This window comes from Callithrix jacchus, chromosome 14 (assembly GCF_049354715.1).
Source record: "Callithrix jacchus isolate 240 chromosome 14, calJac240_pri, whole genome shotgun sequence".
NCBI lineage: Eukaryota > Metazoa > Chordata > Mammalia > Primates > Cebidae > Callithrix > Callithrix jacchus.
This window is the reverse complement of record NC_133515.1, coordinates 37,659,617-37,676,893: the sequence shown is the minus strand read 5'-3', so window position 1 is coordinate 37,676,893 and position 17,277 is coordinate 37,659,617. Positions and strand designations below refer to the sequence as shown.

General features: G+C 41.0%; 1 protein-coding gene across 3 annotated transcripts in view; it reads right to left on the bottom strand.

Moving 5' to 3' along the window:
* EVA1A (eva-1 homolog A, regulator of programmed cell death) overlaps positions 1-17,277 on the bottom strand; it is a 68,239-nt gene that overhangs the window by 18,611 nt on the left and 32,351 nt on the right. For all 3 annotated transcript variants that reach the window (XM_035272147.3, XM_035272150.3, XM_078348424.1), the window contains one exon: positions 10,882-11,034. In XM_035272147.3, coding sequence (XP_035128038.1) covers positions 10,882-10,966 — 85 coding nt within the window. In that variant the 5' untranslated portion in view covers positions 10,967-11,034. The remainder of the gene's footprint in view (positions 1-10,881; positions 11,035-17,277) is intronic.

Genomic DNA, 17,277 nt, shown 5'->3' with positions numbered 1-17,277 from the left:
TGTCAGGATGCATAGAAGCTATACATATTTATAAGGTACACAAAGGTGACTTTTAAGAAAAAATTGTAAAGGAAATAGAAGAGTGAAACAGCCAAATGTACTAAATATTCAAATCATTAAATTAAAGTAAGCAATCATTCCATTTACTCTAACAATCTTGTTAGAAGTTATTAATGAGGTCATTATTATTAATGAGATGATCTTCATTATAAATGATCATATTCTGGTCCAAATGGGTTGTTTACAAACAGTTAAAAAAGAAATGTTAACTTCTCCAATCCAAGTGCTAAGATAGAGGGAAATAAAACATGTGTGGGAGTATGTGGTGGGTGCCTAAGCCCATTGATTCCTGGAGGGGTAGGTTGAGGAGAGATGACTCTAAGAGAGTTCTACAGACTGGGAGGGAGTCAGCCAGTCCAGAACTGAAAGGGAGAATTCTTGGAAAAGAAAACAACTGAGCAAAAGCAATGAGGTGAGAAAAAACCTGGTAAGTGGTTTAGAATAACTGGAGCAGGGGTCTTGGTCAGGGAGAATAGTGACTAAATAAAAGCATGGAGTAGAAAAGGTCAGACATTAACAGCCCTGATAAGCCACACAAGGACCTTCAGAGTGGGATGCCACAAACCATCACCAGGTCCCTTCTTCCTTGCCTGCCTCTGCTCTAGGCATGCTTTCTCCACCTCAGCACTGTTGATGATGTCTTGGCTCCAGTAATTCTTTGCTGTAGGAGATTGTCCTGTGCATTGTAGGATGCTTCTCCACCCACTAGATGCCAGTAGCAGCCTGCACTTCTAAGCTGTGACACCCAAAAATATCTCCAGACATTGTCAGAAGTCCCCTTGCAGAGCAAAATTACGCCTGGTATGAACCACTGATCTAAAAATTGAAAAAGCTAAAATTCTCATTTTCCCAGCCTCCCTTGCAGCTAGAAATGACCATGTAACACAGTCCTGGCCAATGAAATATGAGAGGAGATCTACTGGAACCTCTCTCTATTTTCTGTCTTTTTTGATCTTGAATCAGCCTGAACAACAGCAGTCATTCTGCAGCCATGAGATGACAAACATAGAAGAAAATTTTTGAGAATCACAGAGATATTGGTCCCTATATTTTTTATTGTATATATTTAAAGTGTACAACCTGATGCTTTTATATACATACACACAGTTAAATAATTACCCCAGTCAAGTGAATAAACATGTCCATCTTCTTCCTATTTTTTTGTGTGGTAAAAGCACCTAAGATCAACTCTCTTAGCAAATTTTCAGTATACAATAAAATATTTTTAACTATCATCCTCATGCTCAGGAGAGAAGCTATAACTCTCTTGCCTGTTGCTTGCTAGGGAAGGGAGTAAACGATAAAAGAGTAAAAAGCTGAAGTCAGCAGTCAGGTGGTTAGCTGATCTCACGGGCTGTGCCTCAGCGGGGCCTGAAAGTTAGAAAGATAACTCCCCTTCTGAAACTGGTGCCTATGTTATCTATAAACCTTAAGAATGTAATAAAGGAATGTTCTTCCTGCTGCCCAAGAACCTGCCATTGGTCATGTACTCCGCACTTGACCAAGTCCACCTGTCTTTAGTTGCATCTGTCACCAAATGATTAACTGCCTTTGTTCAACTTCTCAAAGTTTGCTGTAACCCTTCCCCTTTCCCTCCTTCCCATGCATGCCAAATATGAATTAGTGAATCAATGAAAGACAAGACTGTAAGGTCAGATGTCCAGCCAATGGGTTATAACACAGTTTCACCTCCACTCCCCCTTTAGAGTTGTGAGCCCTTAAAAGGGGAAAGGAGCTGCTCTTCAGGGAGCTCTATTTTGGGGATGCAAGTCTGCCATTGCTCTACGGCTGAATAAAGTCACTTTCTTCCTTACTCCAATGTCTTAGGGATTTTGTCTGTGGCTCGTCCTGCAACAAGGTTATACATTAGAACTCTAGATTTATTCATTGCACAAAACTGCAAGTTTGTATCTTCAGACATACTTCTCATATCCTCCTCCTTGCCCCTGGTAACTACTATTCTATTCTCTATTTCCATGTATTCAACTTTTTTTTTAAGTTTTATATATAAGTGAAATCACTTAGTATTTTTATTTCTGTCTCTGACTGGATATATAAACAAAGGAAATAAAATCAGCATCTATAGAGATAGCCTCATTCCCATACTCATTGTAGCCCTAGTCACAAGAGTCAAGATATGCAAAAAACCAAAGTGTCCATCAATGGCTGAATAGATTTTAAAAGCTGTGGTATATTTACAAAATGGAATATTATTCAGCCTTAACAAAGAAGGAGATACTGCCACTTGTGACAACATGGGCAAAGCTGGAATACATTATACTAAGTAAAATATGCCAGACAGAGAAAGAAAAATACAGGCCTCTACGTGTTTGTGCCAATGAGTCAATGCTAGTGACCACGTACCTCCACACTTCTTAGTATGTGGGTAAGATAACGTCTATGTGTTTAAGCCACCAAGTTGAGGTTTTCATTTTTTGTAGTTGAAAACAATCCTGACTCTTAAACCACACAAATGGTTTGGATTTTATCTCAGAGATAATGAGAATCCTCTGAGGGATGCTAAAAATAAAAAGAATTGCATCATCACATCTGCATTTTGGAAACATCATTTTGCTACAAAATACAGACTGTGAAACAAGATTGTGGAGACAGGAAGATCATGGCAAATGCCATTATGATGAGGTAGGTAAAAACATGATGGGGCTTGAAGCCAGTCAATCAAAGATGGTGGGAATAAAGTGAACGTGACACACTGAGGGACATTAACAGGCAAAATGAATTGACCCAAACTAGCTGGATATGGGCAGTGAAGAAGATGCATCAAAGTTCAAAAATCATATTTCTGGATTAGGTGATGCCCTAGATGGGTACATAGAAGACAGAGCATATTTAAAGAAAAGGAAAATATTCTATTCTAGGCTAGAGTGAATTTGAAATGCTTATCGCGCAACCAAATAGTTATTTTCGGGACACTTAGACACGAAGCTCGGGAAGTTAGAAGAGATGGAGTGAAACTGTCTTATATGTGTGGTATAATTCAAAATTAATATTTTAATAAAATAACATCCCTCTCTCACCACTCCTATTCAACACAGTATTGGAAATTCTGGCCAGGGCAATCAGGCAAGAGAAAGAAAGAAAGGGTATTCAAACAGGAAGAGAGGAAGTCAAATTGTCTCTGTTCGCAGATGACATGATTGTATATTTAGAAAATCCTATCATCTCAGCCCCAAATCTCCTTAAGCTGATAAGCAACTGCAGCAAAGTCTCAGGATACAAAATAAATGTACAAAAATCACATTCCTATATACCAATAATAGAGAGTCAAATCATGAGTGAACTCCCATTCACAATTGCTACAAAGAAAATAAAATACTTAGGAATACAACTTACAAGGGATGTGAAGGACCTCTTCAAGTAGAACTGCAAACCACTACTCAAGGAAATAAGAGAAGACACAAACAGATGGAACAACATCCCATGCTCATGGATAAGAAGAACCAATATCATGAAAATGGCCATATTGCCCCAAGTAATTTATAGATTCAATGCTATTCCCATCAAGCTACCATTGACTTTCTTCACAGAATTAGAAAAAACTACTTTAAATTTCATGTGGAACCAAAAAAGAGCCTGTATAGTCAAGACAATCCTAAGCAAAAAGAGCAAAGCTGAAGGCATCATGCTACCTGACTGCAAACTATACTACAAGGCTATGGTAACCAAAACAGCATAGTACTGGTACCAAATCATATATAGAAAGAGACCAAGGAACAGAACAGAGGCCTCAGAAATAATGCCACATATCTACAGCTATCTGGTCTTTGACAAATCTGAAAATAAAAAAAGAAAACAAGCAATGGGGAAATAATTACCTATTTAATAAATGGTGTTGGGAAAATTGGCTAGCCATATGCAGAAAATTGAGAGTGAACCCCCTCCTTACACCTTATACAAAAATTAACTCAAGATGGATTAAAGACTTAAATGTGAGAGGACTCAAGATGGCGCTGTGAGAACAACCCAGGATTGGAGCTCTCGTTGAATCTGCAAAGAGGTGAGTCGGAGTTGCATTTCCAGACTGATCTTTGTTGCCCACAGAACGGGGAAACTCCCAAGTGTAAGGGAGACACGGGACGCCAGGCAGTAAGTCTGCCTGGCGAAGCCGGCAGCCGGGGTGGCGGCGGCCGGCCCTACCCAGCAATCCCCATGGGGCGCGCTTGTCCGGGTGCCCTGTTGAACCGGCAACCTGAGACTTGAGAGGGCTGGACTTGAGACTGAACGAGACTTGGACAGTAGGCCAGCCCAGGGGATTGCAGGGACAGAGCGTTCGGGGTACCCAGTGGGACGAACAAAACCGCGATTTCAAACTATCCTGAGCAGACGGTCCGAGACGCTCTGTGGGGGTGGGGCATCCACCACTACCGAGGCAACCCGCCCCAACTGAGATACACGCCCACTGCTGACGCAGCCAGCCGTTGCCGAGGCAACCCGTCCCTACTGAGATACACTCCCACTGCTGACGCAGCCTGCCGTTGCCGAGGCAACACGCTACAACGAAGAGACTCCGCCGCGGGGCGTGGCGGAGACCACAGCAGAGCCTGCAGGAACAGGGCGAATCACACAACAGCAGGGCGGAGACTCGGCAGGCAAACAGTGGCTAGTCTGCCTCCTAGCTGGGCAGGACACCTCAACGGACATCGAAAAATAAAGCCCGAACCCCCCAACACAGCATTTGAGAAAAAAAGGGTTTTTTTAATGAGCTCTGTTGCAGCAGAATCAAACATAGCAGCCTAACAGCCCTGAATGAACAACAGAGCTCACAGCTCAGAAATTGAGCTCCTAAAAAGAACAGACTGTCTCCTCAAGCAGCTCCCTGACCCCTCTATATCCAAAAGACTGACATTTGGCAGGCATCATCCTGGGACAAAGATAGCAGAAAAAGAAATGGGTAGCATCCCTCACTGTGCCACAGCTGCTAGAGGTGCATCACAGACAAGCAGGGCCTGGAGTGGACCTCAGCAGTCGTACAGCGAAGGGTCTAGGCTGGTAGAAGGAAAACCAACTAACAGAAATACTTCATCATCAACAATCTGGGTGTCCACTAAGAGACCCAATCGAAAAGTCAGCAACTACGCAGACGACAAGCGGATAAACCCACAAAGATGGGAAGAAACCAGCGCAAAAAGGAGGAAAACACCCGAAACCAGAACACCTCACCTCCTAGAAAGGACCAAAACTCCTCACCAGCAAGGGAACAAAGCTGGACGGAGAATGACTGTGACGAAATGACGGAATTAGACTTCACAAGGTGGATAATGAGAAACTTTTGTGAGCTAAAAGAACATGTATTAAATCAATGCAAAGAAACTAAGGAACTTAAAAAAAGATATGAGGAAATGATAACAAGAATGGATAACTTAGAGAGGAATATGAATGAATTAAAGGAGCTGAAAAACACAATACGAGAACTTTGCGAAGCATGCACAAGTTTCAATAGCCGAATTGACCAAGCAGAAGAAAGAATATCTGAAGTCGAAGACCAACTCAATGAAATTAAACGAGAAACCAAGATTAGAGAAAAAAGCGCAAAAAGGAATGAACAAAGTCTCCAAGAAATGTGGGACTATGTGAAAAGACCTTACCTACGTTTGATAGGTGTACCAGAAGGGGACAAGGAGAATGAATCCAAGCTGGAAAATACTCTTCAGGACATCATCCAGGAAACTTCCCCCACCTAGCAAGACAGGCCAACACTCAAATGCAGGAAATACAGAGAACACCACAAAGATATTCTGCAAGAAGAGCAACCCCAAGGCACATAATCGTCAGATTCAACAAGGTTGAAGTAAAGGAGAAAATACTAAGGGCAGCCTACAAACATATGAAAAAAAGTTCATCATCATTTGTCATTAGAGAAATGCAAATCAAAACCACAATGAGATTCCATCTCACACTAGTTAGAATGGCAATCATTAAAAAGTCAGGAAACAGCAGATTCTAGAAAGAATATGGAGAAATAGGAATGCTTTTACACTGTTGGTGGGAGTGTAAATTAGTTCAACCATTGTGGAAGACAGTGTGGCAATTCCTCAAGGATCTAGAATCAGAAATACCATTTGACCCAGCAATCCCATTACTGGGTATATACCCAAAGGATTATAAATCATTCTACTATAAAGACACACCATATGTATGTTTACTGCAGCACTATTCACAATAGCAAAGACTTAGAACCAACCCAAATGCCTATCAGTGATAGACTGGATAAAGAAAATGTGGCACATATGCACCATGGAATACTATACAGTCACCAAAAAGGATGAGTTAATGTCATTTGCAGGGACCTGGATGAAGCTAGAAACCATCATTCTCAGCAAACTAACACAGGAACAGAAAACCAAACACACTCATAAGTGGGAGTCGAACAATGAGAACACATGCACACAGGGAGGGGAACATCACACACTGGGACCTGTTAGTGGGTGAGAGGCTAGGGAACGGATAGCATTAGGAGAAATACCTAATGTAGGTGACAGGTTGATGGGTGCAACAAACCACTATGGCACGTGTATACCTATGTAACAAACCTGCAGGTTCGGCACATATATCCCAGAACTCAAAGTATAGTTAAATAAATAATAAAAAAACATTACTTATTATGAAGTAATATCAATGAATTGTAGAATATTAAAAATACAGCCAGGCAAAATAAAATTATAAGTACATATACCTGCACCCACACAATTCTGGCAGCCAGTTATAATTTGTAGTAAAATGTGGTTACCTATACATATGAATATACATGAATAAATGGGATCAATGTATATGATGTGTGGTAACAGGCTTTATTTACCTAGTAGCAGGTCATAAATATCTTCCTATTTCAATTAATATTCACAAATGGCTGAGCATGGTGGCTCAAGCCAGTAATCCTAGCATTTTGAGAGGCCGAGATGCATGGATCATGAGGTCAGGAGATTGAGACTATCCTGGCTAACATGGTGAAACCTTGTCTCTACTGAAAATACAAAAACATTACTCTGGTATGGTGGCAAGCTCCTTCCAGCTACTCAGAATGCTGAGGCAGGAGAATCACTTGAACCCGGGAGGCGGAGATTGCAGTGAGCTGAGATCACACCACTGCACTCCAGCCTGGGCAACAGAGGAAGACTCCATCTCAAAAAATAAAAAAAAATTCACAAATTTTTCCTAATATTTTTATTACATGTATTATAAGTAGTTCTGAGATTAATCATCTTCACAGTAAAATTTCTGCCTATATCCCTAATTATTTCCTTAGGAGACATTCCAGAATTGGGATTTCTGGCTAGTGTATGTTTCTAAGGGATTTGATGGATATTGCCAAATCCCTTAGGTTGTAGCAATTCACAGTCCCAACAGCACAACATGGAAGTACTCATTTCCCCATACTTTCTCCAACACTAAAATTATATACTTCACCAGTCAAGCCTTTGAGAAATGTATAAAATAAAAATGTTAATCTAATTGCAGTTTCTATTTTGCATTTTTATGCCAGAATTTGAGCTGTTTCTGTTTTATCGATAATTTGTATCTTTTTTTTGCAAACTGTTGATTCTTGTTTTTTGGCAACTTTCCTTTCGAGACACTTGTTGATTTGTAAGAGCTCTTCATAAGTTATGAACTTTAACTGTTCTTCATTAATGTTTCATTTTTACCTAGTTTGACACTTGTCATTTGTTTGTAGGGCCCATTGTGGTAAGCAGATATTTACAATTATTGGAATGGTCAAAGTTTGAAAGGTCTGTTGTGAAGAATGGTGTGCAGAAATGTGTGCAGAAATAGATGTGTGCAGAAATAAATAGATTAAAGTACAATGTGAAAAGCTCAGCTGAGATTGGAGACTATGAATTTCTAGTGGCATCCAGTTGCAAATTATACTGGTCTTTGGTAACTTGTGCACAGTGAGAAAGGGTCACTTTTCTTAAGTCATCTAATATGAACCCTCGCTGGATTAGAAGAGGAAAGTAAAACCAGTCCTTACCCAAAGAGAAATCCAATCAGAACCTCCGTCCCTTTCTTTTTACATAACATCCAGAGACATCAGGCAAAACAAAAACAAAATATCAAATATTTTTAAACTCACTTAACCAGCAGAGGAGCAGTTTGGTCATTCAAACCATTAAGCATTTGCATGTAATTTAAAATGGCTCCTTTTATATAAACAGTATTTGTTTCCAAGAAATGATCTTGAGGAGAAAGTCTGCAGTCTTCCTAAAGAGTACAACTTGAAACTAAAAAAGAGGTAAATATCAAGACTCTCCCAGCTCACATGCCTTCTTCTGTCTCCATCTCTCCCACAGGTTACCAAACACCTTAAACATCCCCCTAACAAAGAACACACAGACACAGAAAGTGAGCAGGATTCACATAGAGTTTGGGTTTCACCTACTAGTTTACTCAGAAGCTCCAAGAAAGAATAAGGCAGTTATGTGTATTAGCAAGTGTGTTGCTGAAGTAAGGGACCGCGTGGATAGGAGAAGAGGCAATGGATACACAGGGAGAAAACAGGAGGGGCCAGGGACCCTGTGTGGTTGAAGACCAAATAGAGCAGAATGAGAACATGAGACAGCTACAAGATTAGGACATTTTCCACAATTTTCTTCCATCATACTTTTCATCACTGTTTCCAATCCATTTATTTGATTTTCTTCACTAAAAACAGTAAGCATTTGTATCTTGTATATTCACCTTTGTATTTTAAATTTTCCTTATTAATTTAACTTAAAATCAGGGAGTGTCCCCATTTCAGAATTGGTTTTCAGTCATTGAGTCTACACATTGGATCTAAAGTTTATTTTAGCCACTCTGCTTTCTTGCATTTTCTTTTTATCTCTGCCCATACTTACTTAAAGCAGCATTGTTTTCCTGCATCCCAAGTAGTATTTAATTCAAGAGTATGGGGCAGGGGCCGGGCGTGGTGCCTCACGCCTGTAATCCCAGCACTTTGGGAGGCCGAGGTGGGTGGATCACGAGGTCAAGAGATTGAGACTATCCTGGTCAACAAGGTGAAACCCTGTCTCTACTAAAAATACAAAAAATTAGCTGGGCATGGTGGCGCATGCCTGTAATCCCAGCTACTCAGGAGGCTGAGGCAGGAGAATTGCCTGAACCCAGGAGGTGGAGGTTGCGGTGAGCCGAGATCACGCCATTGCACTCCAGCCTGGGTAACAAGAGCGAAACTCTGTCTCAAAAAAAAAAAAAAAAAAAAGAGTATGGGGCAGGAAGGAGGAAGTTTGGAGGAGAGAGAAAAACAGAGCCATGTACCCTTTCAGCCTTGACAAGATCACACAACACATGATAAACATAGGACTATTCAATGAGTTATCACTTTCTGTGGTCACAATTCAGGGTCATGCTGACTGAAATGGAAAATTGCCAGGTACCTCCTGGGCTGAGCATAAGAGGTCCAAAGTCCAATACTCTGTTTGCTCCCACGCAAGACATATTTTTGCAACAGCTGATTCACAGGTGTCCTTTGGGGCTTTGGAAACTACAGACCCTCTCTGTCAGCCCCACTTCATTTGAGGGATAGCTTCACTATAGGGCTAAGAAAATTATCCTTCAATTGTTTGTGAAAACAATGCCTGAATTTTAAACTTCTTTTCCAGCTCTTGCGTCCTTTCTCTCCAATGTAGCCTTTAAAGCAAGAGCAAAGATAAGATTCCTCTAACGGGTAAGTACCTGGAGAAGGATGTCCCAGACTTCCTCAAGGGGAAAGAAAAGCTGAATGATGACCTAGGTGTTCCCTGATCCAAGAAGGCAGAGCCCTGGATCCGAGGCACAAGCAGACTACATGCTGCAGCTCGCCTAGCACGAAGCCCTAAGCAGTCCCCTTTTTTTTTCTGAAATCAGGTTGCACGTCTTCCAAGATCCTCTCACAAAGAGAAGCCATGAACTTCCTTGGCTCATGAAACCCTCCACTTGGCTCAGATTTGCCACTGTAAATCATAATATCAGGTTTGCATTTCAACTCTTAGACCACCATGTGTCAACCCTGTGTAGAGAATTAGAAAGCAAAACCAGTCCTCGCCCAAAGGAAATCTAATGGAAACCTAGTCCCTTTCTTTTTATACAATATGTCCAGAGACATCAGGCAAAACAAAACAAAACAAAAACAAAAGCAAGGTATCAAGAAATTAAAAACTTATTCGAGCAACAGAGGAACAATGTGGTCATTCAAACCAGTGAGGATTTTCATTTGTTTTTAAATGGCTCCTTTTATATAAACATCTGTTTTCAAGAAATGATCTTGAGGAGAAAATCAGCCATCTTACAAAGGAGTACAACTTTGACCCAAAAAAGGGACAAATATCAGACTCTTCCATACGCCACATGCCACTGTCCTCATCTCTTCTACAGCTTCATCAAATACCTCAGAAAGCCCCCAAACTCAGAACATATACACACGTACTCTCTCCCACACACAGTCTCACACACAGGCAGCCTATGTGGGGTTAACTGCTCAGAATAACCAGACCGAGGTACTCTATCCACCCCCTCCCTGATCAGAGTTAATGCATAGTGACAGAAGCCAACAGTAGCCCCGGGCCACTTCAATCACTCACTTGAGCTGAAAGAAACCTAAACATTTTCTTCAAGACAAAGCTCTTAGAACCCTTCATTTTTCAAATTAGAGAATGACAAGCTTAACTCTCAACGAGGAGATCTTTCATCTCGAAACTCAGCACAGCAGAGCAGTAGCTATGATTACATAGTGTGCCTTTCCTGAGAATAAGGCCAGAGATGGCCACCCAGAAGACAGCCTTGGACCAGCCCCAGACCTCAGTCCTGGCCCAGTGGAGACCAGGCACTTACCTGAGACAAAGGAATAGGCCGCTAGGATGTTGCTGAGTAAAGCCATCTCGATGTGCTCTGGGCTGTGGCTGAGGAGCAGCCTCATGGGACATCCAGAGGGGACTTCCTGGAGGTGCTTGGCTGAATCAACGTGGCCAGTCTACCGCTTCTCTTCTGTTTGGGAACACAAAGTGAGTGATAAGGCACATTCTGCTGTCCTAAGGCCACGTTCCAGGTAGCCTGGGCTTGAGAATAAAGAGCCAAGCTTTCTTTAGAAAGACCAGCCCCAGCCAGGGGTCCACAAATATCTGAGGTCTTGTGCTCTTTGTTCAAGTGAGCTTCCTGGCTTTCAAGGAAGTAGAAACCCCTTACATCCTTGATTTTCCTGACCTTTCTCCCTTCTCTTCTCTGTATCCTCCTAATTCCAACTTAAACAATGCCCCCTTACCTCTCCTGGAACTCTTTATTTCATTCTCCCTGGTTCACCTTCAAGGCATGGCCCATCCGGTTTAAATCATAATCACATTAATCCTGCATTTTAACTCCAAGCCACAGCCCTCTCCTCTCCTGCTGTGCATTTCCAGGAGCCTGCACTAATGATACTTGTGTACCTTGATCAGTTTGCCTCATCCCTCAGGTCACTAAATGTGTGCCCTTGGCAGTGGTTCAGAGCTGGCTATCCCAGAACCGACATAGCAGTTCCTATTCTAAAATACCTACAGGAATTTGGGAGCTCAAGCTGCTCCCTCCCTCTAGCTCCATGACTTCACCCGTGACTTTGATGGGCCAGTCGAACACACATATGGCCCACAGAGACTGTCCATCCATAGAACCATCCCTCCAGGAGTCAGAACAGGGACTTGGGATCTCCGTGCTCAGCCTCTAGCTGGAGGAGCACGTCCTCTCTGGAGCTGCTGCAGCTCTAGCCTGGCATTATTAGCATTACCCAGTTCACTCAGCAAAGGCTTTACAGAGAGTTCCTGAGCATGAAGTGGGAGAGAGGCGGCAAAGACCCCAATGGCTCATTCGATGCAGCTATGAACTGAAGCAGGGAATTGAGTCACAGGGTGCAGAGGAATGTCAGGCTTGGGGAAGGAACCTGGGCTCTCAGTGGGTCACAGAGGTGAGTAACATGGGTCACAGTTAGAGCACCTAGAGCGTGGCAGTTCCACGAGGTAAATGGAATGGGCTACAACAGAACAGTCTCAGGCTCGTAGATTTCATCAGGCTTCAGGTAAGAGCAAAAAAAGAAAACACCAACCAACTCACAGGTAGGAGGAAACAACCACAAAGTTCTTGGAGCAGCCAGAGGCTCGAGAATGACAAGGAATGGGAGCACAGGAGCTTTGAAAAGAGACTGGCTGCTGTTAACGGCCCCCTGAGCCTCTGAACCAGAACACAGCGCCTCCTTCAACAGTCATTTGAGTTCCTAAAAGGTGACAAATAGATGATACTGGTGAATGGTTGGAACCATCACCCTGAGTTCAGAGGCTATTCCACAGATATAAGGACTTCAAGACCCAGGAAAAGAGTGAAGCTACTGGAATGTGACTGGGGGTGTAGTGAGCCATGTCTATTTCAAATCCACTCCCTCCTTCCTATGTCCACTAATGCTACCAGAGTGCAAGTCTTTTTTTTTTTTTTTGGGAGGAAGGGAGGGAAGGAGGATGGTAGGGAGGAAGGAAAGGATGAAGGAAGGAAGGAAGGGAAGAAGGGGGGAGGGAGGGAGGGAGGGAGGGAAGGGAAGGAAGGAAATCAAGCAATGAGAGAGACATTGCCGACCTGGATCTAGAGGTTTACAAGTTGATTTCTTTTTTTGAGAGAAGGAAAGAAAAAAAAAAAAGTAAAGGAGAGGAAGAAAGAGGAAGAGAAAGAGGGAGAGTAAATGGAAATATTGCTTTATTCTGAAAAAAATTGGGTATTAATAATGGCCAATCAATGTTTCATTTAAACTTATGAGTAGGTGTGATGTGGTATTGACAAGAATGTGTATTTTGTGTATTTGAAGTGGGGAGCTCTATAAATATTTATTAAGTTTACTTGTTCTGGATCTGAGTTCGGGTCCTTGATATCCTTATTAATTTGCTGTCTCATTGAGTCTAAGTCTTTATGTATCTGGGTGTTAGGATCGTTAGCTCTTGTTGTTGCATTGATCCTTTTACCACTGTATCTTTGTTGCTTTAAAATCTATTTTATCCGATACGAGATTTGCAACTCCTCCTTTTTATTTATTTATTTTTGCTCTCCATTTGGTTGGTAAATCTTTCTCCATCCCTTTGTTTTGAGTCTTTGTGTATCCCTGCATGTGAAACAGGTCCGGATGTAACATGCCGTTGGGTTTTGGCTGTGTCTTTTGATTGGGGATTTAGTCAATTTAAATTTAGGGTTACTGCCATTTGATGTTAACTGGCTGTTTTATCCATTCACTGCTGTAAATTCTTCTTTGTGTTGGTGCTCTTTACTTTTTGGTATATTTTTAGAAAGGCTAATACTGGTTGTTTCTTTCTGTGTGTAATGCTTCTTTCAGAAGCTCTTGTAAAGCAGGCCTGGTGGTAATAAAATCTCTGAGTTCTTGCTTGTTCATAAAAGATTTTATTTTTCCTTCAGTTGTGAAGTTTAGTTTGGCTGGATATGAAATTCTGGGCTGAAGGTTCTGTTCTTTGAGGATGTTGAATATTGGCCCCCACTCTCTTCTGGCTTGTAGAGTTTCTGCTGAGAGATCTGCTGTAAGTCTGATAGGCTTGCCTTTGTAGGTAACCTGACCTTTCTCTCTGGCTGCCCTTAGTATTTTCTCCTTCGTTTCAACCCTGGTGAATCTAATGATTATGTGCCTTGGGGTTGCTCTTCTTGAGGAATATCTTTGTGGTGTTCTCTGTATTACCTGGGGTTGAATATTGTCCTGCTTTGCTAGTTTAGGAAAATTTTCCAGAATAATATCCTGAAGGGTATTTTCCAGCTTGGATTCATTCTCTCTGTTGCATTCAGGTACACCTATCAAACGTAAATTTGGTCTTTTCACATAGTCCCACATTTCTTGGAGACTTTGCTCATTCCTTTTTATCCTTTTTTCTCTAATCTTTTCTTCACGTTTTATTTCATTAAGTTGGACTTTGATCTCTGATATCCCTTCTTCTGCTTGAACAATTCGAGTGTTTAAACCTGTGCATACTTCTCGGAGTTCCTGTATTGTATTCTTCAGTTCTATTAATTCACTTATACTCTTCTGTAAGTTGTCTATTCTCAATAGGATTTCATCAAACCTTTTTTCAAAGTTCTTGGTTTCTTTACGTTGGGCTACAGCATGTTCTTTTAACTCACAGAAGTTTATTATCCATTCCTTGAAGCGTGATTCTGTTATTGGGATGCGCTCGTTCTCCATCAAGCCTTGTTCCATTGTCGATGTGGAACTGTGATCATCTATAGAGGGAGAGGCATTCTGATTTTGAGTATTCTCAGCCTTTTTACGCTGGTTTCTTCCATCATTGTAAATTTATCCTCCTGTCGTCTTTGAAATTACCAACTTTCAGATTAGGTCTCTTGAGTGGACATCCAAATTGTTAGTTCCCAGGGCCAGAACAGCGGCGTTAAAACTGATGGTGCTTTTCTTCCCAGGATTCTCCTGTCGGGCTTCCTTCTTGTGTCCGCAGTAGGCGACTCAGCCTTCCCGGGGCTCCAAACCTCGGTCAGAAGGGGAACCGGTCTCGTTTACTCTGTGCCGAGCGCTGCTGCGCCGAGGTGTCGGCGGAACCGCTGCGCCAGCCACGAGAGTCGCGATGGCGACCCGTGTGTTTCCTCCACTGGGGATCTTCTGCTCCGTGAGCGACCAGAATTTGTCTGAAAGTGTGGCGTCCTCTAGTTCTCAGCGCCTTCACTGAGAGCTGCAATCCCGGGATGTTAGCGATCGGCCATCTTGGATCATCTCCTCCAGAGTGCAAGTCTTAATCATTTTATCTCTGGGAGTTTTGCAACAATCTCCTACCTGGTCTTTCTGCTGATACTTTTTTCCTGCTCAATGTAGCATCCATTCTTAACAGGGTCATTTTTCTATATTACAAATATGATCACATCATTCCACAACCCAACTCTAACGAATTTCCATTGACCTTAACATAATACCCATCCACTTTCATAATATCTGACCCCTGCCTTAGCTCCTAATGTATCTCCTATCCAAACTGATACTCAAACACATACAAACATACAGATAATAAGAATGCTTAGTTCTTCAACAATACTACATCTTTTAGTTCCCACGTGTAGAGCAAGATCTTTCATCTTCTCATGCTTTTGGTCACACCCTTCCTTTTGCCTAAACACCCCCCTTCTCTTCATCTGTCTGGCAAATGTTTCCTATAAGAAAGAATTCAGAAGTTTTACAGCAGTCTCAAAATCTCAGTGATTTTTTTTTTTTTTTTTGCAGAAATAGAAAAATACATACTGAAATTCATATGTAATCTCAGGGGACCCCAAATAGTCAAAACAATCTTGAAAATTAACGAAGTTAGACATCTCACTCTTCCTGACTTCAAAACTTTTTATAAATCTATAGTAATCAAAACAGTGTAGGACTAGCATATAAAAACAGACATGTAGCATAATGGAATGGAATAAAACATCCAAAAATAAACCCTTATGTATATGTTCAAATTATTTTTGCAAGGGTGCCAAGACCATGCAATGGGAAAAGATTGTCTTTTCAGCAAACAGTGTTGGAAAAGCTGAATATTCATGTGCAAAAGGATGAAGTTGGACTCTTACCTTATACTATATAAAAAATTAACACAAAAATATATCAAAGACCTAAATGTAACAGCTAAAAATTTTAGAAGAAAACATAGGGGTAAAGATGCATGACATTGAATTTGACAATGAATTTTTGGATATGACAGCAAAAGCACAGGCCACAAGAGTTAAAAAAAATGTACTCTATTAAAATTAAAAACTTCTGTGCATCACAGGGTACAACAGAGTGAAAAGGCAACCCAAAAAATGGGAGAAAATATTTGCAAATAATATATCTCATAAAGGGTTAATAACCTGACTACTACCTCTCCTAATTCCTAATATCAGAACTTCCATAACTCAACACCTAAAAACAAAGAGCTCAATTTAAAAATGGGCGACAAACTTGAAGCAATATTTCTCCAAAGATACATAAGTGGCCAACAGGCACATGAAAAGATGCTCCACATAAGTAAGCATTAATGAAATCAAAATCAAAACCACAATGAAATATCACCTCAAACCTGTTAGGATGGCTACTATCAAAAATCAGAAAATAAGTACTGGAACCTGTGCACTATTGATGGGAAGGTAAAACTGGTTAACCACTATGGAAAACAGTATGAGTATTCCTTAGAAAATGTTTAAATATGATTATCCTATGACCCAGCAATTCCACTTCTGGATATATACTCAAAGGATTTTAAAGCAGAGACTTAAACAGAATCTGTACGCCAATGTTCAGAGCTGCAATATTCACAATAGCCAAAAGGCGGAAGTAACCCAAATGTCCATCCACGGATGGATGACTAAATAAAAAGTTGTGCATACAAAGAAGGCAATATTACTCAGAGCCTTTAAAAGGAAGGCAAAAACATGGATGAAACTTGAGGACATTAGGCTAAGTGAAATACACCAGGCAAAAAGGACAGATATTATACGATTCCACATGTATGAAATCACCTAGAGTGGCCATATTGATAGAGACAGAAAGTAGGGTAGTGGTTGTCAGGAGCAGGGGCAGGGAAGGGAGGAAAAGAGAATAACTGCGCAGGGCACAGGGTACAAAGTTTCTGTTTTGCAAGATGAAAAGGATTCTGGGGATGGGTGATGGTGATGGTTGTGCAATAACTGAACTGTACAATTAAAAATAATTTAACATGATTAATTTTGTTACGTTTATCTTACCACAATTTAAAAATTGCATTGCTGAGGTAAAACAGTGAATTTTGAAGGTTGCTTTATTTAAAGAATCTTGCAATCAAGTTTTGCTTTTAAGTTAATAAGAATGATGGCAGAGTTATCTTTTAGTGGTATTAATTCGAAGTCAACAAGATCCTAATTCGTATCACATTTGAATATGGCTTAATTTTAAGTAAGAGATGTTATTGTATTTATTTTTAAAAATTGGATTGTAAATAAGTATAATCTATCTATAATTTATAGATAAACAGGAAAAAGATCGTATCAGTAGACAGAAGAATGTATTTGTGTAAAATTTAATAAAAATTCATGATTTTTTTTTTTTTTTTGAGACGGAATCTCGCTTCTTGTTACCCAGGTTGGAGTGCAATGGCGCAATCTTGGCTCACCGCAACCTCCGCCTCCTGGGTTCAGGCAATTCTCCTGCCTCAGCCTCCTGAGTAGCTGGGATTACAGGCACGCCCCACCATGCCCAGCTAATTTTTTGTATTT